Raw genomic sequence first — 21,671 nt, forward strand, 5'->3', positions numbered from 1 at the left:
TCAAGCATGTTCATTGCTACTTCATTCTAATGGGAATAAATAAGCCCTGTTCTGCTTATCAGTGAAGGTCCCAGCCATCGAACCCCTGCCGATCAACAAGTTATTGCTTAAAATGTGAATAGGTGATAAAGGGGCTGGCTGGGGTAAATAAGTTACCGTAACAAACTTTTTGTTAGACTGTAGGAAAAAAACTGTACTCCTCAATTTGTGTGTTTCATGACACTAGATTTCTATACTAATCTAAGTTTCTTTTTCAGATTCTACGTCTATCCAACTTGAACATCAAGAAGAAGATATCCCATCTCAGCATACTTGTGGCTGTTCAAACAAATCCTTCTGTCGTTCGTCCACAGGAACTGCAAAGCTAGGTGTTGATGGAATCATTGCTCTACTTAAAAGCAAATGTGGCAATGGTCGTGTCAATCTACAGCCAGTTGTTCGTTTGATGGATATTATGAAGGACCTTAGCCAACTTTCCAGTGACCTACGAACCAGTGGTGTTCGTCTTGATTATACTCATGTTGTTAGCCCTCCATCAGAGAATGAAGATGTAGAGCCAGGATTACAGTACAGCTTCTTTTCTTCTCAGAGCCTTGCATGTGGACTGCGGAGCCCAGAAGAAAAGCAATCCGAATCAGTTGACACTAAGGAGCCAAGCCCTGTGTCGCCCAATCCAGACTCAAGTGAATCTGCCAGTTCCAATGTTCTTAGAGAGTTAGCAGCACTTGCTTGGATGGAGCCAGAACCAACAATAAGTATGCAGGAAAGCGAACAGGAAAACTTAGACAGTCAAAATTGGGAGGACAGTGCAAATAAAAACCGAACAAGGCACACAAATTTAAATAAAGAAGAGTCATCAGGAGATGAGGAGGGCTATGATAGGCATGACATTGAAGAATCTGGGGAGGAGCAGGAAGAAAATAAGCAGGAAGATGAGTCTTGTGAAGAACAAGAGCAAAGTAAGCAATCTGAGGGTTTTAGGCAAGAGAAAAAACAAGCAGAGGAATCATCAGGTGATGAGCAGGAAAAAAATAAACAGGAAGAGGAATCTGGGGAGGATCAGATTGATAGTAAGCCTGAAGAATCATCAGATGAGCAGGAAGATGAATTAAGAGTAAAAATAATAAAGGAAGATGAGAAGGTAAAATCTGGCGAGGGACCAGGTAATGCACATGCAAATCAGGAAATAAATTTAAGTGTTAAAGATGAAGGGCAGTCATCGGATGATGAAAGTAGAGTAGAGCAGTGTAGAAAAAGGTTGTCCAAGTACAAAGAAAGGGAAGCTATGGTAGAGCCAATAATGGAAGAAATGCCCTGGATGTTACCTCTTTTTTCTCAAACATCAGAAACCCTCAGACGAACCCCTTTTTCTGCTCGTGGAGGCCACAGATTCGGTCTCAGAGGCCGTAGGGGGGATAGACCTGGCAGGGGCCGTAGAAGACGACCTGGAAGACCTCGAGCTTCAGAAAGCCTTTCTCGTGCTTATGTCATGCCTCCTTACCACCGAACATCAGAGGAGCCTAGAGCATATCGAACTCATGAACAAAACTCTGTTTTTCCATTTCCGTCTCTTAATCAAAAAACCTCTGATGTTGAAGTAAATAAGGAGCAGGGCCCACCACAAAAACCAAAACGCAGGGGTATGCGCAAGATGGTGGTGCGTATTGCCAGAATCCCAATGCCCATTGGAAGGAGAACTAAAACAAGCTATAAAGTATCGTCATTTAGTAGTACTCTTAGTGTTGAAGGAGGAGAACTGATTGGTGGTACAGGCCCTGGTCCCACCTCTCTACTAAAGATGAAAAACAATGGACGAAATGTTGTAATGGTTTTCCCACCTGGTGAGCTTCCAATTATCCTAAAGAGGAGAAGAGGACGGCCACCCAAAAACCTGGTTCTGGCTAGAGAAACCCCACCAATGTTGCCTCAGCCCCTACCTATGGAAACCTCTTTACCACCTCCACCAACTCCCTTGCCGGCCCCACAAGTTTCTGATGGAGAATTTGTGAAAAAAAGGAGGAGAAGAAAGCAAAAATTGGCATCCCCACAACCTTCCTATGTAGCTGACACCAATGACAGCAAGTCTGAATACAGTGATGTTCTAGCTAAGCTTGCTTTTCTGAATCGTCAGAATCAAGGAGCTGGACGGACTTCTCCACCTCGATGTTGGACACCTACACTCCCTGATTCAGTACACCAGGCTCCTGAAACTCATAATATCTCACAATTTCTACACAGAGTCCAGGGTTATCGGAGGAGAGGTGGACGTGGGGGAGGGCCTGGCCGTCGAGGTGCATGCAATAGTCATAATGCAGAACTATCTCGCTGTTCATTTAGTGACTTTTTTGAAGGGATTGGAAAGAAAAAATCAAAGCCAAGACCTGTTGACCCTTTGAAACCAAGAAAACGTAGACAGCCTAAGGCAGAACCAGATCCTAATGCAAAACCCAAACGCAAGAGAAGATCTCGAAAAAATGGTGCTTTGCTTGGTGAAATGGGAGGAGATCCCGGTTTAGGATATCAAGGCATGTCAGACTGGGGAAGCGAAGGGAAAGGTGGGCCATGGATGACACAGGCATCCCACGGTCAGTCAAGTGGCAGACACTGTAATTACCAAGGACCTGAGCACAGAGGCTTTTCTGCCTTGCATAGTGGATCACCCTCCCGTCCAAGTTATTATACTGGAACAGGTTCTTCTTTGTCTCAGGCTGAAAGTGGAGGACAAGATCATCATGGGCTTTTTACTGGCTATTTTCGATCTCTTCTGGACTCAGATGACTCCTCAGATCTTGTCGATTTTGCTTCTGCTGCTCAGAGACAGGGAGCAAGAAAATCTGCATCTGCGTTCTCTGGGTCATCTGCCTCCCCAAACCCAAGGGCACTCCAGCCCTATTCCAATTCACGTGGTGCAAAATCTGGTACCCAAGAATCACTATACCAAAGTTCAACAGCTACCAGACAACCTTTCCCCCAAAACCGTGGAAATGCAAATTTTGGCTGTCTTTCTCAACAAGAATGCCGTGGTTCAGATGCCTTTCAAAAGCTGCTCTCACGCTCTCCCAACTCCCAAAATGCTGGAAGCTTTGGCCAGTTTGGAGGCTTTTCTGCTTCTAGTGGACAGAATTTGCCTAGCCATGGTTTATTTGCACCAAACAAACAGTACACAGTTCCTTCTGACTGTTTAGGTAATAAGGATTGCAGCTTTTCCTTCAGTGGTGGAGGCAATAGCCTTCCTTCATCACCAGGCAGTGCCCATAGTAGCACAAGTTTCAGCCAGCAACAACAATTATCAGCAGGCACAGCTACAAACACTGCTAAAACTCCCTTTTTCAGCACATCAGAGTTGCCACCATTCCCACCACTTAGAAGTGAAAGTCGTTCAAGCACCTCTTCACCAGCTGGGTATATAATGCCCAAAGTCTGTGGTCCAATGTTTCCTAGTGAGAATAATCGCAACTTTACTGGGTCTGTAGGTGCTGGTCAGTGGGGATTTCGACAAGGTTACAGCCACCCCGATTGGGGTAATGAGAGTTTTGGGCAGCTTTATGGACCTGGGTTTGATTGCCATATGACAGAATCCAATGTTATCTTGGACATTAGTAATTATACGCCACAGAAGGCCAAGCAAAATACTGACAACATTTCAGAATCCTCTTCTGACAGCACACAGTACACACAGCCTAGTGCTGGTTATCGTAGGGCCAACAGTGAAGCCTCTTCCAGTGAAGGTCAGTCAAGTCTCTCCAGCCTTGAAAAGTTAATGATGGACTGGAATGACACATCATCTGCCCCAGGATACAGTTGGAACCAGACTGTTCTCTTTCATCACTCTGCTAAACCTGGCAGAGGGCGCAGGAAGAAAGCCGAGCTATTTGAACAATCACACCAACAACACCATCACCTAGGCTTCTCATCATCCTCCCCATCTTCTTCCTCATCATCAGCTGCTGCTCCACCAGCAGGTTTTCCAACTAAGAGAGGTGGAGGCCCCAGAGGTCCAAGAGGAGGACGAGGTGGTAGCTGTGCAGCCACCAAGAAAGAGAGAGGTTCAGGCAAAGCCAAATTTTCACCCAAACCACCTGCTCCACCACCTGCTTCCTCAGTCACTTCCCTCTTTCAGGACACCTCTGACTTAGGACTGGATTGCTATAGTGGGGACAGCAGCATGTCCCCTCTGCCCTCCCTCTCGCGGGCGTATGGGGTGGGTGAGAGGGATCCTACATGTGATTTCTCTGGACCTTATTCCATGAACCCATCTACCCCTTCTGATGGCACATTTGGTTTCCAGAGTGACTCTCCTGGGCTGGGCCCTCCGTCTTCAGAACTTGATCCTGGTAAACACTTTCCCCATCTTCCTACAGTTGGCAACACCAGTACTGGTGCACCTCATCCTCCTCCGCCCCCACCACCTGGCCTGGGATATGATCACCCACTACAAGACTCTCCTTTTTCCCCTAATTGCTCGCCTACTCTTGAGCTACGGCCGGGAGAGGGAAGAAAGCTTGTGCCGCCTCCCCACTCATCTTGTGATCCCCTTAAACATAGCATCCCTCCCCACTTGCCCTCTTGCAGGGAGCAGCTGACTCCCCAGCCATCAACACATCACCGTTATGACCCTCCCAGCTGTAAGAATGCTGGCTACTGGTACCCACCCCGCAGTCCCCCCTATGATGGAAAGGGTGGGTTACTTTCAGACTTCATGGGTAGGCGGGGAGAGGGAGTATCTTGTCTGAGCCCTCACATACCAAGCCCCAAGAGAGACAAAGAGACGCTGGAGATGGTAAGGGGGCACCATAGACCATCATATCCATGCCCTTTGCTCAACGATATTACCCATTCCCCGGTGCAAAGAGACTCAATGGTGCAGCTCCAGGATTCCTATCGTTACCCTGCCTTTCCTCCCCAGGGTCCCCCAGTTCTGTCGCCCCCAAATCTGAAGGGTGGCTTCCTGGGACCCGAGAACATCCCCGAAGACAACTTCACAGTCACATCCCTCTAGGGGGAGTGACATGTCCAGAGTCATCAGGAGCAGCGCAGACAAAGGGGTGAGGTGAGACTATAATAAGAAAGTTTATCTTGCTAAACCTTAAGCATGTTTGGTTACCTTTTTACCACTGACTCACATTTTTACTAGCCTAGAGTAATTTTTTTCATTTTTAGTTACCTTTGGAAGCCATCTACTGTTTTCTATACTCTGCAACTAAGGCTGTGTGCACATCTTTGTTAAGCTGCAGTCCTGGATATGTCACTTGATGGACATCAATGGTAATTGATGGACCCAACTGACTGTATTGGGGCCCAATGGTTTGCCTTAGTGTCTTCCATTTTACTGGACAAAATAGTGCAGCATGCGGTGCTACTTTGTGAGGTGGTGTATCCAGATCTGTTTTGGCATTCTGATGTGTACAGAGCCTAATTACATAACCTCTTTAAACAAACCTTTTACAGGCATATTTTGCGCGTATTATAATACTTCTAAATGCAAAATCAGTATTTGCATGTTTACTCTCAACATTGAAAGTTTTCACTTGTTCACAGGATAGGTGTAATAACGTGGAGTCCTCCCGTCTAACAATCAGAAAGTTGTCTCCAGTTTGGCGCTATAAAATACCACGTCAGAATGGAGTGGTGGCTGTGGATTTTCCATCTGACCTCCCAGAAAAGCTGCTCCTCATTAGCTATCTCTAGCAGTCCCATATAGAATGGGGCTTTCCATAGCTCTTTAAAGGAAATCAGTAGGATCAACCCTCCTAAGCAGTCTGTATGGGCATGTAGGTTATAGGAAGCTGAATACAATGATACATTGATATCTATGATCCAATGTCTTATTCCAGAGAAATCCTCGTTTTTCTTCTATGTAAATGAACTGTTCAGGCTATGGAGAGGACACCGATCTGAATGAGAATCTGCAAACAGAGCTTAGTTTTCATGAAAGAGGGAGTTACCAGTGTGAGACGTATAACAGAACAGTAAAACTGAACTTCTACTATATAGTTGTCTAAGGGTCACTTCCTTCTTTGTCTTTCCTTCTGTCTTTCTGTCACGGATATTCATTGGTCGCGGCCTCTGTCTGTCATGGAATCCAAGTCGCTGATTGGTGGCAAAACGCCCACGACCATTGCCACAACCAATCAGCGACGCCACAGTCCGGCGGCAATATGGCCGCTCTTTCCTCCCCGCAGTCAGTGCCCGCTCCATATTCCCCTCCAGTCATCCAGTCAGCCCTCACACAGGGTTAATGCCAGCGTTACCGGAGCGCGGTGTAACGCACTCCGGTTATGCAGCTATTAACCCTGTGTGACCAACTTTTACTATTGATGATGCGTAGTATGCAGCATCAATAGTAAAACGATCTAATGTTACAAATAATAATAATAAAAAGTTATTCTCACCCTCCGACATGGCGTCCTGTCCTCGGCAGTGCAAGCGGCAGGTTCCGGTGCTAACGATGCTATGCAAGAAGGACCTGCCATGACGTCACGGTCATGTGACCGCAACGTCATCACAGGTCCTGCGCTCATATCAACACTGGGACCGGAATCTGCCGCGTGCACCACACACAGGCGACAGGACTACAAGGGGCCTTCGGATGGTGAGTATATGTTTATTTTTTATTTTTTGACCTGTTACTTATGTGGCTTGGCAATATACTACGTGTCTGTGCTGTATACTATGTGGCTCTGTGCTGTATGCTACGTGGCTGTGCAATATACTACGTGGCTGGGCAATATACTACGTGGCTGGGCAATATACTACGTGGCTGGGCAATATACTACGTGGCTGGGCAATATACCAAGTGGCTGGGCAATATACTACGTGGCTGGGCAATATACTACGTGGACATGCATATTCTAGAATACCCGATGCGTTAGAATCGGGCCACCATCTAGTTGTTTTATAACAATCACGTTAGCTGCTCACAGCCCTGCTGTGCTTCAACACTATTGCAACCCTGTCTGCCTGTGAGATGGAAGCTAAATGGAACCTGCAGATGAGTCTGGTATAATCACTCATAGCTCTGCGGAGAGCAGCCATTACATATCACACTGGTTACTCCCCCTTTTAGGCTACTTTCACACTAGCGTCGTACGACGCACGTCGCAATGCGTCGCGCATCTTGCCCACTTTTTTCTCTTTGCCACACGTCGCAACCGTCGTGTGACGGTTGCGTCGTTTTGTGGCGGACCTTCGGAACAAAAAACGTTACATGTAATGGTTTTTTGTGCGTCGTGTCCACCATTTCCGACCGCGCATGCGTGGCCGGAACTCCGCCCCCTCCTCCCCGCAACTCACAATGGGGCAGCGGATGCGTTGTAATAATGCATCAGCTGCCCCTGTTGTGCTGCGTTGTCACAGGATGCGTCGGCCCAACGCACTGCGACAGGCCGACGCTAGTGTGAAAGTAGCCTTATTTAAAATGGAAAGGCAGAATCTCATGAAGATCAGTGTTCAGCCCATAGCCTTGAACATCTCATTTGCAAATAAGAAAAATGTGGATTTCTCTGGAATAAGACATCGGATCACCAATAACAAGGTATCATTTTATACAGTTTCCTATAACTCGATTGCTAATTTGGATGACTTGGGAGGGTTGATAATACTGGCAAATTCTCTTTAACCCTTCGTCAGGGGCAATATGTTTCATAACGAGTTTAGGGGCGTTGCGCCTGTCCGGCACAGGCTAGAAAATTGGCTATATTTTCCTTTTTTTAAAATTTCAATGCTCTAAAAGTGATCAGTTACCTTTAATAGGAATGTAATAAATGAAAATACACATAATCAGATGTAAAAAAAAAAATGTTTACTAACCAGAAAAGTAATGTTTCTATGTCTTGAGCATCCTCCTCACTCTCTCCATCTTGATCTGTATTAGACACATCTGGACATTCTTCCACATCATCTTCTGAATCAATGTCACTTTCTTCCCCTAAATCTTCTAGCTGTAAGGGGTCTGTCTCATCATCAAGCTGTATATTTTGCACTTGCTCAACATGAAGGGCATTGGACTAGTCAAATATTCTCCTCGCCATTTCAGAAGAAAAGCAGAAGCAAGAGAGAGAATATGTGTTAAGGTACCTTCACACTGAACGATATCGCTAGCGATCTGTGACGTTGCAGCATCCTGGCTAGCGATATCGTTCAGTGTGACAGTGACCAACGATCAGGATCCTGCTGTGATGTCGTTTGTCGCTGCAGAAAGTCCAGCACTTTATTTCGTCGCTGGACTCCCTACAGACATCGCTGAATCGGCGTGTGTGACGCCGATTCAGCGATGTCTTCACTGGTAACCAGGGTAAACATCGGGTTACTAAGCGCAGGGCCGCGCTTAGTAACCCGATGTTTACCCTGGTTACCATCGTAAAAGTAAAAAAAACAAACATTACATACTTACCTTAGCTTGATTGAGCTATTGACATTGATCGAAGGAAAGAACACCACCCTGGATGTATACCTGTGCCAGAGTCTTGACCCTCTAAGTTTGACCAAAACTGAGCATCTTGGCAATGTAGTAGTTAGGAAGAGCAATGGGGACTCTGCTTTTGTCTCTGAATTGAAAAATCTTTAGGTGGCTCTCCACACTTAAACAATTCTGTGAATTGCAAGAAGGAGCGTGAGTATTGCTCTATTGCCTCCAAGACCCCCCACCCATAGACTCTGAAGACTCAGTGTGTAAGGTGGCGTCTGAATTAGGCAAATATTTATCTGCTATCCAGTGTTGTAGAAAGCGAAGTTGGCCACCTAAGTAGTGTAAGAAGTCTGGGAATGCCACACCTGCCTCATCCCTGGGCTGCTGAAGAGTGGTCAGTGTCAGTTTGAGCCCCATATGAACGATGCTAAATGGGAGTTTATCGTGGCAAAGATGTTTTGTGGGACTACAGAGGCTGAATGTTGCAGAACATATAGGAATTTAGGGAGGACTATCATTTCAATGACATTGATTCTCCTAGATACTGACAGGGAGGGCTCCGTATGTTCTAGTTTTCTGCCACAGGAGTGACAAAAGAGGAGATACATTTAAATCACGGAGTTATGTATGATTTCTTGCTGTGTGTATAGCTGGATATTTAAAGTGGGAGACTATTTTTTGCCTGCAGAATTCATCCCCTGGTTTCCATCCCATAGTGCTTAGAGGTAACAACATGGATTTGTGCCAGTTTATTTTTAGACCGGAAGACCAGCCGGATATTTGAATGTTATATTTACCTTATCCATTGAATGGAGATTTGACAGAAGAAACCTACAGAAATCCAATTGGTGTCCAATGTAAAGTCAGGTTGTGATAACCATTAGATTGCTGCAGTGATGAGTTTCTAATGACCATGTTTCCTGTTATTTTTTACATGTTGCCATGGAGACTGAATGATTCTAAATCACTGTCCACATCAGTTTCTGTACCCTAAAGACTCATGCACATGTCCATATTTTCTATCTGTATCCGATATCCCAAAAATGGTTTTAATAACCTGCAATTGCATGAGGTTAGGAGAGATTTTTTGCTATGCAAGATTGCTTTTAAAGATGGCCTGTCCGTTGTAAGGTTAACGTATGACCTGCGATATGGGTTTTGTTTTGAGCCCAATGTTGTCAGTAACGCAACTTACAAGTGATAAATAGGTACTACCTTCTCGGGGTTTTGCATAGAAGGCATATATGTAATTATTAGCAATGTAGGATAGAGGATATTGCTCTTTTCATACTCCTGTTGAATTGAGTCTGAAAGCTGTTCTTGGCAGTTTAGTAAACCTACAGAACAGCTTCTATAAAAGTAAAGCTGATAGCAAATGGTTACTTTATTTAAGAAGTGTATTTAAACGGAACCTGTCACCCCCAAAATCGATGGTGAGGTAAGCTCACCGTCATGAGGGGCTTATCTACAGCATTCTGTAATGCTGTAGATAAGCCGCCGATGTTACCTGAAAGAGGAGAAAAAGAGGTTAGATTACTCACCCAGGGGCGGTCCTGCTCGGATGGGTGTCTCCGGTCCGGAACAGCGCCTCCCATCTTCATTCCATGACGTCCTCTTCTGGTCTTCACGCCGCGGCTCCGGCTCAGGTGTACTTTGTCTGCCCTGTTGAGGGAAGAGCAAAGTACTGCAATGCGCAGGCGCCGGGCCTCTCTGACCTTTCTGGCGCCTGCGCACTGCAGCACTTTGCTCTGCCCTCAACAGGGCAGACAATGTACGCCTGCGCCGGAGCCACGGCGTGAAGACCAGAAGAGGACGTCATGGAGTGAAGATGGGAGGCGCTGTTTCGGACCTGAGACACCCATTTGACCGGACTGCAGCGGGACCACCCCTGGGTGAGTATAATCTAACCTCTTTTTCTCCTCTTTCAGGTTCCATCAGGGGGCTTATCTACAGCATTACAGAATGCTGTAGATAAGCCCCTGATGATGGTGAGCTTACCTCACCATCGACTTTGGGTGTGACAGGTTCCCTTTAAAGAAAATCTATCACATAATGTGCTGTAGAAAATAAGCAAACCATATTATATAGGCTGGTCAGTTGTCCTGTTACCAAAAGCTACACTAAACTATAAAGCAAAATGATCAAAACAGTCAAAGAAAAATCCTGGTGAGATTTCCTACGCTAAATACAACCAAAATTCCTGCACAATTTGCTCCAAAAAATTATCTTGGTGGTCTCGCACCACATTTAGTATGTCTATTAGACACATGGCAGGAAAATCATGTGGATTGTGATGTGACAGCTGGCTCCAAAATGTTCCCACAAATTTGTAACGTAAAGTAAACCAACATATAGGCCTCCACACCTATAAGTGATAGGCCACCTTGTATGTGCATATGCAGCAATCAGTTACCATCATACAGTTGTGTGAAAAAGTTTGCCCCCTTCCTGATTTCCTGTTCTTTTAGCATGTATCACACTTATGTTTCAGGTCACCAAATAAATTTAAATATTAGACAAAGATGGCACAAGTAAACACAAAATGCAGTTTTCAAATGTAGCTCTTTATTAAGGTAAAAATAAATTCAAACCTACATGGGCCCTGTGTGAAAAAGTGATTTCTCTCCCCCCCCCCCCCCCCCCCCCCCCCGCTCACCTTAAAATATAAATTAACTGTGCATTATTTATAAATGACGAAAACATGGCCTACCAAAATTACCCCAAGAGCGAAGTGACAACTCATCCAAGAGGTCACAAGACACCACAACAGCATCCAAACTACTACAGGCCTCAGTTAAGGTCAGTGTTTGACTCCACCATAAGAAAGAGACTGAACTCTGACATGCAGGCCATTTTTGCCCAAAGACGAAAACCACTGCTAAGCAATAAGAACATAAAGGCTTACCTCGGTTTTGCCAGAAAGCATCTTGATGATCCCCAAGACTTTTGGGATAATACTCTGTGGACCTACAAGACAAAAGTTGAACTTTTTGGAAGGTGTATGTCCCATTACATTAGCGTTGAATTAACACAGCATGTAAGAAATGTAACATCATATACCAACAGTCAAATATGGTGGGACTGTTTTGCTGCTTCAGCACCTGAAAGACTTGCTGTGGTAAATGAAACCATAAATTCTACTGTCCACCAAAAAATCCTGAAGAATGTCTGGCCATCTGTTGGTGACCTCAAGCTGAAGCGCCCCTGGGTTATGCAGCAGGACAATGATCCAAAACACACCAGCAAGTCCACCCCTGAATGGCGTAAGAAAAACAAAATTAAGACTTTGGAGTGGGTTAGTCAAAGTCCTGATTGGAGTTGAGCAAATGTTTGGAATCGGTGGCTGAATCTGAATTTGCCATATTCGTGCCATATTGGTATCCTATACGTGCCAAATTTGTTTGATCGGCTCCGAACATATTTTGTAATTTCTACTCCCATTGACTCAAATGACGTTCGGCTGTGTTCCATGAATATTGCAAAAACAATATTCGCCGCCAAACGTAATTGGAACCAAATTTTGAAAAAATCACTCAACTCTAGTCAACCTTAATCCGATTGAGGTGCTGTGGCATGACATTAAAAAAGCGATTCATTCTCTGAAACCCTCCAATGTGGCTGAATTACAACAATTCTGCAAAGATGAGTGGGCCAAAATTCCTCCAGAGTGTTGTAAAAGATTCAATGCAAATGGAAACATTTCATTGCAGTTGTTGCTGCAAAGGGTGACCCAACTAGTTATTAACTTTAGGGGGCAATAACATTTTCACACAGGGCCCTGTAGGTTTATATTTTTTTTCTGTTTTGTGTTTACGCGTTACCTTTGTTTAATATTACAAATTTGTTTGGTGATCCGAAACATGCAACTGTTACTAACATGCAAAATATGAAATCAGGAAGGGGGCAATCACTTCTTCACATAACTGTAAGTCACAATAATACATACAGTGCTTTGCGAACGTATTCGGCCCCCTGGAACTTTTCAACCTTTTCCCACATATCATGCTTCAAACATAAAGATACCAAATATAAATTTTTGGTGAAGAATCAACAAGTGGAACACAATTCTGAAGTTAAATGAAATTTATTGGTTATTTTACATTTTTGTGGAAATTCAAAAACTGAAAATAGGGGCGTGCAATATTATTCAGCCCCTTTACTTTCAGTGCAGAAAACTCACTCCAGAAGTTCATTGTGGATATCTGAATGATCCAATGTTGTCGTAAATGCCTAATGATGATAAATATGATCCACCTGTGTGTATTCAAGTCTCCGTATAAATGCACCTGGTCTGTGATAGTCTCAGGGTTCTGTTTGAAGCACAGAGAGCATCATGAAGACCAAGGAACACGACAGGCAGGTCCGTGATACTGTTGTGAAGAAGTTTAAAGCCGGATTTGGATACAAAATGATTTCCAAAACTAAACCTCCCAAGGAGCACTGTGTAAGCGATCATATTGAAATGGAAGGAGTATCATACCACTGCAAATCTACCAAGACCCGGCCGTCCCTCTAAACTTTCATCTCAAACAAGGAGAAGACTGATAAGACATGCAGCCAAGAGGCCCATGATCACTCTGGATGAACTGCAGAGATCTACAGCTGAGGTGGGACTGTCTGTCGATAGGACAACAATCAGTCGTACACTGCACAAATCTGGCCTTTATGGAAGAATGGCAAGCAGAAAGCCATTTCTCAAAGATATCCATAAAAAGTGTAATTTAATGTTTGCAACAAGCCACCTGGGAGACACACCAAACATGTGGAAGAAGGTGCTCTGGTCAGATGAAACCAAAATCGAACTTTTTGGCAACAATGCCAAACGATATGTTTGGCGCAAATGCAACACAGCTCATCACCCTGAACACACTATCCTCACTGTCAAACGTGGTGACAGCATCATGGTTTGGGCCTGATTTTCTTCAGCAGTGACAGGGAAAATGGTTAAAATTGATGGGAAGATGGATGGAGCCAAATACAGGACCATTCTTGAAGAAAACCTGTTGGAGTCTGCAAAAGACCTGAGACTGGGACGGAGATTTGTCTTCCAACAAGAAAATGATCCCAAACATAATCATAGAGCTTGTTGTAAAGGATAGTGTGCCTATTTCATTATTTTCATGACCAGCTTTTATGTGTCTGAATGGGGAAATGGCCCGCAAGCTTGGTGTTTCTCTGGAGAGAGAGAGTATTAGAAAATTAGTAATCGAAGAAGCTTTTAAAGGGACTCTGTCTCTTAAATGTATCTACTGTCATTGTCACAGTAACTGTCACTGACAAAATATCTTGCAACTGATGGCTGCAAAGTTCTCTGCTCCTTTGTTTGGCTGGAAGAGCTGGGCACTGGTTCTTTGGTTTGGATGCAGTCTTTCTCATCCACTGCTTTCAGTACTTCTAAAGAGACATTTACAGCGCTTTCATCCAGATTAGAAGCTCTGGTAGGAGCATTTTTATCTTTGCCTGAATATGCATTGATCTTGGCTTCACAGCATTTGTTTTCGTCTGGATCATTTGTCATACACTGACAGACATGTTTTCTATCTTGAGTGATGGTGAAATGTTCAAATACAGCTGTTTTAATGTGACGCTTCTTTCACATTCTCAGGTTTATAATTCTGCATTCACAATCCAAATGGCAATTGTTTTTCCTAAAAACAATTGTACAAAATTATTGCCAGGTCGTACAACTGATATAGTGGTCAGTAATACTGTTATTCCTCATGTACTCACAGTTAACTGATGCAAAGTTTGTTGAAAAGATAATACTTCTTACAGTCTTCCTCTTCTGAGTAGCAGCTGTGAGATGCTTGGAAGACGCACACCAAACATCTAGTCTAGAGGAGGAGCCGCGCTTAGTAACCCGATGTTTACCAGCGTAAAAGTAAAAAAAAAAAACAAACACTACATACTTACCTACCGCTGTCTGTCCCCGGCGCTGTGCTCTGCACTCCTCCTGTATTGGCTGTGAGCACAGCGGCCGGAAAGCAGAGCGGTGACGTCACCGCTCTGCTTTCCGGCTGACCGACGCTCATAGCCAGTACAGGAGGAATGCAGAGCACAGCGCCGGGGACAGACAGCGGTAGGTAAGTATGTACTGTTTTTTTTTTTTTAACTTTTACGCTGGTAACCAGGGTAAACATCGGGTTACTAAGCGCGGCCCTGCGCTTAGTTACCCGATATTTACCCTGGTTACCAGTGAAGACATCGCTGGATCGGTGTCACACACGCCGATCCAGCGATGTCCACGGGAGATCCAGCGACGAAATAAAGTTCTGGACTTTGTTCAGCGACCAACGATCTCCCAGCAGGGGCCTGATCGTTGGTCGCTGTCACACATAACTATTTCCTTAACGATATCGTTGCTACGTCACAAAAAGCAACGATATCGTTATGTGTGAAGGTACCTTTATCCCAGTATCAAAATGCATATACAAATTATACCTAATCCGCTATATAATACAAAACAATATGGAGGAATGACAATGTAGAAAATCCAAATGTATCGCCGAATAAGTGCTTCATCAGGAAAGGAAAAGTCCCCAGTTGAAGCTGACTTGTTCAGCAATGCACATGGAATTTCTCCAGACATTCCACCATATTGTTTTGAATTTCATATTATAGATTTGATCGATTGAATATTATAGCATTAACTACCATTGAAATACTGTGAGGGAAATAAATATTTAAGGCACTGACTAGTTTCCACGTTTTCCCACCTACAATGAATAGAGGTCTAATTTTCATTGTAGGTACACTTCAACGAAGACCATCTAAAAAAAATTACAGAAAATCACATTGTAGGATTTTTACATAATTAATGTGCATGTTATTATATGAAATAAGTGTTTGATACAATAGAAAAACATCTTAATTTTTGGTACGCCAACCTTTGTTTGCAATTACAGAGATCTCATAGGTTTTGGAGATGTCACAGGGAAACATTGAGTTTTAGATCCCTCCAAAGATTTTCTAATGTATATTACTGCAGATGCGGCTTCTGCATACAGGAGCGACAACTACTCCAAAAACTGTTCCTATAAAAGCTTTTCATCAGCAATATTGATTGCAGGTATGTCAGCACCTATCACTCTAATTTGAAACGATCAGCTTTCTGTCGCAAAAAATGCCAACACACATTGCTAAAAGGGAGCAAGCAACAAGACCCAACTGCAGGAAGCTTCCTTCCTGTATTTGGGCTGTTGCCATGGAGACCCTTGACTGCTCATTGACGTCACAGGTTTCCAGCGGTCTGATGGAGAAGAGCATGTCCTCCTGGCAAACCTCTGTGAGCAGATCACTGGTAAGACCGGGTTCACACATGGACTCTGGGTTCATTGGCTGCGTGCTCTCTTGACCTGAATTTTAAGAACCTCATATATACACATATATACTCATCTTGTAGATATATAGATATATATATATATATATTTCTACAAGACTCGCTGCCACTCCAGGCAACATGGTCCATATTCAAACCATGAATGTGGGAAAGGTGAAGAAGGCCTTGTAATAACCAGCAGGTATTAGATCATCTTTTGTGCACAGAGCAATGCTGAAATTTCACAGATAATGTTATCCCAGCTTCTTCCAAACACTGTAAAATAAAAAATGACCTGCCTCAAGCCCACTCGCACCATCAGTTTTCTGTGACAAGAATGCATTTTACATGTATGTGTAATGATGTGACCATATCCCAGAATACATGTGTTTTTGTTTGTGTATATAGCGCTCTGTCCCTATAATAAACATTTTGGTACATTTGCGCTTTGACCCAATTTCAGCTCTATTCAGATCTGAAGGCTCCATTCCAGATCCAGCCAAAAATGCTAGACAATATTTGGTTAATGGACATGATGGAAACCTGTCTGACCACATTACAGTCAATGGAATCCATAAGACGCCACTGGTGTCCATAATGAGACTGATCTTGGACTGCTGTAATTTTGGCTATTCTGCTCTTATGACTAAGCAGAACAGTGGAAATAAAAAACACAGATATGTACAGGTCAGGAAGCCTGTCCTGCCACTATTTGTTATTGTTCCCGTCAGATTTCAAGGAACTGCGATATACAGTACAGTACAGACCAAAAGTTTGGACATACCTCATTTAAAGATTTTTCTGTATTTTCATGACTATGAAAATTGTAAATTCACACTGAAGGCATCAAAACTATGAATTAACACAAAAAAAAGCAGCTAAGAAAAACGAGTGGCCATCGTTACTTTAAGAAATGAAGGTCAGTCAGTCCGAAAAATTGGGAAAACTTTGAAAGTGTCCCCAAGTGCAGTTGCAAAAACCATCAAGCACTATAAAGAAACTGGCTCATATGAGGACCGCCCCAGGAAAGGAGGACCAAGAATCACCTCTGCTTCTGAGGATAAGTTTATCTGAGTCACCAGCCTCAGAAATTGCAGGTTAACAGCAGCTCAGATTAGAGACCAGTCAATGCCACACAGAGTTCTAGCAGCAGACACATCTCTACAACAACTGTTAAGAGGAGACTTTGTGCAGCAGGCAACAAGCATAACATAGTAACATAGTTAGTAAGGCCGAAAAAAGACATTTGTCCATCCAGTTCAGCCTATATTCCATCATAATAAATACCCAGATCTACGTCCTTCTACAGAACCTAATAATTGTATGATACAATATTGTTCTGCTCCAGGAAGACATCCAGGCCTCTCTTGAACCCCTCGACTGAGTTCGCCATCACCACCTCCTCAGGCAAGCAATTCCAGATTCTCACTGCCCTAACAGTAAATAATCCTCTTCTATGTTGGTGGAAAAACCTTCTCTCCTCCAGACGCAAAGAATGCCCCCTTGTGCCCGTCACCTTCCTTGGTATAAACAGATCCTCAGCAAGATATTTGTATTGTCCCCTTATATACTTATACATGGTTATTAGATCGCCCCTCAGTCGTCTTTTTTCTAGACTAAATAATCCTAATTTCGCTAATCTATCTGGGTATTGTAGTTCTCCCATCCCCTTTATTAATTTTGTTGCCCTCCTTTGTACTCTCTCTAGTTCCATTATATCCTTCCTGAGCACCGGTGCCCAAAACTGGACACAGTACTCCATGTGCGGTCTAACTAGGGATTTGTACAGAGGCAGTATAATGCTCTCATCATGTGTATCCAGACCTCTTTTAATGCACCCCATGATCCTGTTTGCCTTGGCAGCTGCTGCCTGGCACTGGCTGCTCCAGGTAAGTTTATCATTAACTAGGATCCCCAAGTCCTTCTCCCTGTCAGATTTACCCAGTGGTTTCCCGTTCAGTGTGTAATGGTGATATTGATTCCCTCTTCCCATGTGTATAACCTTACATTTATCATTGTTAAACCTCATCTGCCACCTTTCAGCCCAAGTTTCCAACTTATCCAGATCCATCTGTAGCAGAATACTATCTTCTCTTGTATTAACTGCTTTACATAGTTTTGTATCATCTGCAAATATCGATATTTTACTGTGTAAACCTTCTACCAGATCATTAATGAATATGTTGAAGAGAACAGGTCCCAATACTGACCCCTGCGGTACCCCACTGGTCACAGCGACCCAGTTAGAGACTATACCATTTATAACCACCCTCTGCTTTCTATCACTAAGCCAGTTACTAACCCATTTACACACATTTTCCCCCAGACCAAGCATTCTCATTTTGTGTACCAACCTCTTGTGCGGCACGGTATCAAACGCTTTGGAAAAATCGAGATATACCACGTCCAATGACTCACCGTGGTCCAGTCTATAGCTTACCTCTTCATAAAAACTGATTAGATTGGTTTGACAGGAGCGATTTCTCATAAACCCATGCTGATATGGAGTTAAACAGTTATTCTCATTGAGATAATCCAGAATAACATCCCTCAGAAACCCTTCAAATATTTTACCAACAATAGAGGTTAGACTTACTGGCCTATAATTTCCAGGTTCACTTTTAGAGCCCTTTTTGAATATTGGCACCACATTTGCTATGCGCCAGTCCTGCGGAACAGACCCTGTCGCTATAGAGTCACTAAAAATAAGAAATAATGGTTTATCTATTACATTACTTAGTTCTCTTAGTACTCGTGGGTGTATGCCATCCGGACCCGGAGATTTATCTATTTTAATCTTATTTAGCCGGTTTCGCACCTCTTCTTGGGTTAGATTGGTGACCCTTAATATAGGGTTTTCATTGTTTCTTGGGATTTCACCTAGCATTTCATTTTCCACCGTGAATACCGTGGAGAAGAAGGTGTTTAATATGTTAGCTTTTTCCTCGTCATCTACAACCATTCTTTCCTCACTATTTTTTAAGGGGCCTACATTTTCAGTTTTTATTCTTTTACTATTGATATAGTTGAAGAACAGTTTGGGATTAGTTTTACTCTCCTTAGCAATGTGCTTCTGTTTCCTTTTTGGCAGCTTTAATTAGTTTTTTAGATAAAGTATTTTTCTCCCTATAGTTTTTTAGAGCTTCAATGGTGCCATCCTGCTTTAGTAGTGCAAATGCTTTCTTTTTACTGTTAATTGCCTGTCTTACTTCTTTGTTTAGCCACATTGGGTTTTTCCTATTTCTAGTCCTTTTATTCCCACAAGGTATAAACCGCTTACACTGCCTATTTAGGATGTTCTTAAACATTTCCCATTTATTATCTGTATTCTCATTTCTGAGGATATTGTCCCAGTCTACCAGATTAAGGGCATCTCTAAGCTGTTCAAACTTTGCCTTCCTAAAGTTCAATGTTTTTGTGACTCCCTGACAAGTCCCCCTAGTGAAAGACAGGTGAAACTGCACAATATTGTGGTCGCTATTTCCTAAATGCCCAACCACCTGCAGATTTGTTATTCTGTCAGGTCTATTAGATAGTATTAGGTCTAAAAGTGCTGCTCCTCTGGTTGGATTCTGCACCAATTGTGAAAGATAATTTTTCTTGGTTATTAGCAGAAACCTGTTGCCTTTATGGGTTTCACAGGTTTCTGTTTCCCAGTTAATATCCGGGTAGTTAAAGTCCCTCATAACCAGGACCTCATTATGGGTTGCAGCTTCATCTATCTGCTTTAGAAGTAGACTTTCCATGCTTTCTGTTATATTTGGGGGTTTGTAACAGACCCCAATGAGAATTTTGTTACCATTTTTCCCTCCATGAATTTCAACCCATATGGACTCGACATCCTCATTCCCTTCGCTAATATCCTCCCTTAAAGTGGACTTTAGACAAGACTTTACATAGAGACAAACCCCTCCTCCTCTCCGATTTTTACGATCCTTTCTAAACAGACTGTAACCCTGTAAGTTAACTGCCCAGTCATAGCTTTCATCTAACCATGTCTCGGTTATTCCCACTATGTCAAAGTTACCTGTAGATATTTCTGCTTCTAGTTCTTCCATCTTGTTTGTCAGGCTTCTGGCGTTTGCGAGCATGCAGTTTAGAGGATTTTGTTTTGTTCCAATCTCCTCACTGTGGATTGTTTTAGAAATGTTCTTACCTCCCTTCTGAGTATGTTTTCCTGGGTCGTCTTTGTTCGAGTCTAATGTTTTTCTTCCCGTCCCCTCTTCTTCTAGTTTAACGCCCTCCTGATGAGTGTAGCGAGTCTTCTGGCGAATGTGTGTTTCCCAGGTTTGTTGAGGTGTAGTCCGTCTCTGGCGAGGAGTCCATCATACCAGTAATTCACACCGTGGTCCAGGAATCCAAATCCTTGTTGTCTGCACCATCGTCTTAGCCAGTTGTTTGCATCAAGGATCCTGTTCCATCTCCTGGTGCCATGCCCATAAGAGACTTGTTTAGGCTAAAGAACACAAGGAATGGACATTAGACCAGTGGAAATCTGTGCTTTGGTCTGATGACGAGTCCAAATTTGAGATCTTTGGTTCCAACCACCGTGTCTTTGTGCGACGCAGAAAAGGTGAACGTATGGACTCTACATGCCTGATTCCCACCGTGAAGCATGGAGGAGGTGTGATGGTGTGGGGGTGCTTTGCTGGTGACACTGTTGGGGATTTATTCAAAATTGAAGGCATACTGAACCAGCATGGCTACCACAGCATCTTGCAGCGGCATGCTATTCCATCCGGTGTGCGTTTAGTTGGACCATCATTTGTTTTTCAACAGGACAATGACCCCAAACACACCTCCAGGCTGTGTAAGGGCTATTTGACCAAGGAGAGTGATGGGGTGCTACGCCAGATGACTTGGCCTCCACAGTTACCAGACCTGAACCCAATCGAGATGGTTTGGAGTGAGCTGGACCGCAGAGTGAAGGCAAAAGGGCCAACAAGTGCTAAGCATCTCTGGGAACTCCTTCAAGATTGTTGGAAGACCATTTCCGGTGACTACCTCTTGAAGCTCATCAAGAGTGTGCAAAGCAGTCATCAAGACAAAAGGTGGCTACTTTGAAGAACCTAGAATAGAAGACATATTTTCAGTTGTTTCACATTTTTTTTGTTACGTATGTAATTCCCCATGTGTTAATACATAGTTTTAATGCCTTGAGTGTGAATTTACAATTTTCATAGTAATGAAAATACAGAAAAATCTTTAAATGAGAAGGTGTCCAAACTTTTGGCCTGTACTGTATATCACAAAAGTGAGTACACCCTGCACACTTTTTTGTAAATATTTTATATAGCTTTTCATGACACAACAAGATATTGCACTTTGATAAAATGTAAAGTAGTCAGTGTACAGCTTGTAGAACAGAGTAAATTTGGTGTGCCCTCTAAACTCAATAGGTCTGGAGACGTGCTTGACCAGTCCTGCACCTTTACCCTCAATTTCTTTACTAAGCCATTGGTTGTCTCCAAGGTTTGTTTGGGGTCGTTGTCGTGTTGGAATACTGCCATGTGGACCGGTTTCCTGAGGGAGGGGATCATGTTCTGCTTCGGTATGTCACAGTACATGTTGGCATTCATGATTCTCTCAATCATCTGTAGCTCACCAGAGCTGGCAGCACTCATGCAGCCCCAAATCGTGACACTCTCACCACCATGCTTGACTGTGGGCAAGACACACTTGTCTTTGTACTCCTCTCCTGGTTGCCGCCACACATGCTTGACAAAATCTGAACCAAATAAGTTTATCTTGGTCTTATCAGACCACATTACATGGTTCCAGTAATCCATGTCATTAGTCTGCTTCAGCAAACTGCTGACTTACTTGTGCATCACCTTTTAGAAAAGGCATCCTTCTGGGACGACAGCCATGCAGATCAATTTGGTCTCAGCACTGACCAGACTTATCCACCCCTTTAAACTTTGCAGCATTGCTGGCAGACCTCGT

General features: G+C 43.4%; 1 protein-coding gene across 4 annotated transcripts in view; it reads left to right on the plus strand.

The window, feature by feature from the left end:
• Nucleotides 1-21,671, plus strand: part of AHDC1 (AT-hook DNA binding motif containing 1) — a 155,993-nt gene that overhangs the window by 87,012 nt on the left and 47,310 nt on the right. For 3 of the 4 annotated variants that reach the window (XR_011319252.1, XR_011319253.1, XR_011319254.1), the window contains exon 4: nt 258-5,050. Coding sequence is in view for 1 of the 4 variants with exons in the window: in XM_069756722.1 (XP_069612823.1) it covers nt 258-4,999 (4,742 nt within the window). In the remaining 3 variants the exon portion in view is untranslated. The remainder of the gene's footprint in view (nt 1-257; nt 5,051-21,671) is intronic. The other variant, XM_069756722.1, reaches the window with a different exon arrangement.

Source organism: Ranitomeya imitator, chromosome 3 (genome assembly GCF_032444005.1).
Source record: "Ranitomeya imitator isolate aRanImi1 chromosome 3, aRanImi1.pri, whole genome shotgun sequence".
Taxonomy (NCBI): Eukaryota; Metazoa; Chordata; class Amphibia; order Anura; family Dendrobatidae; genus Ranitomeya; species Ranitomeya imitator.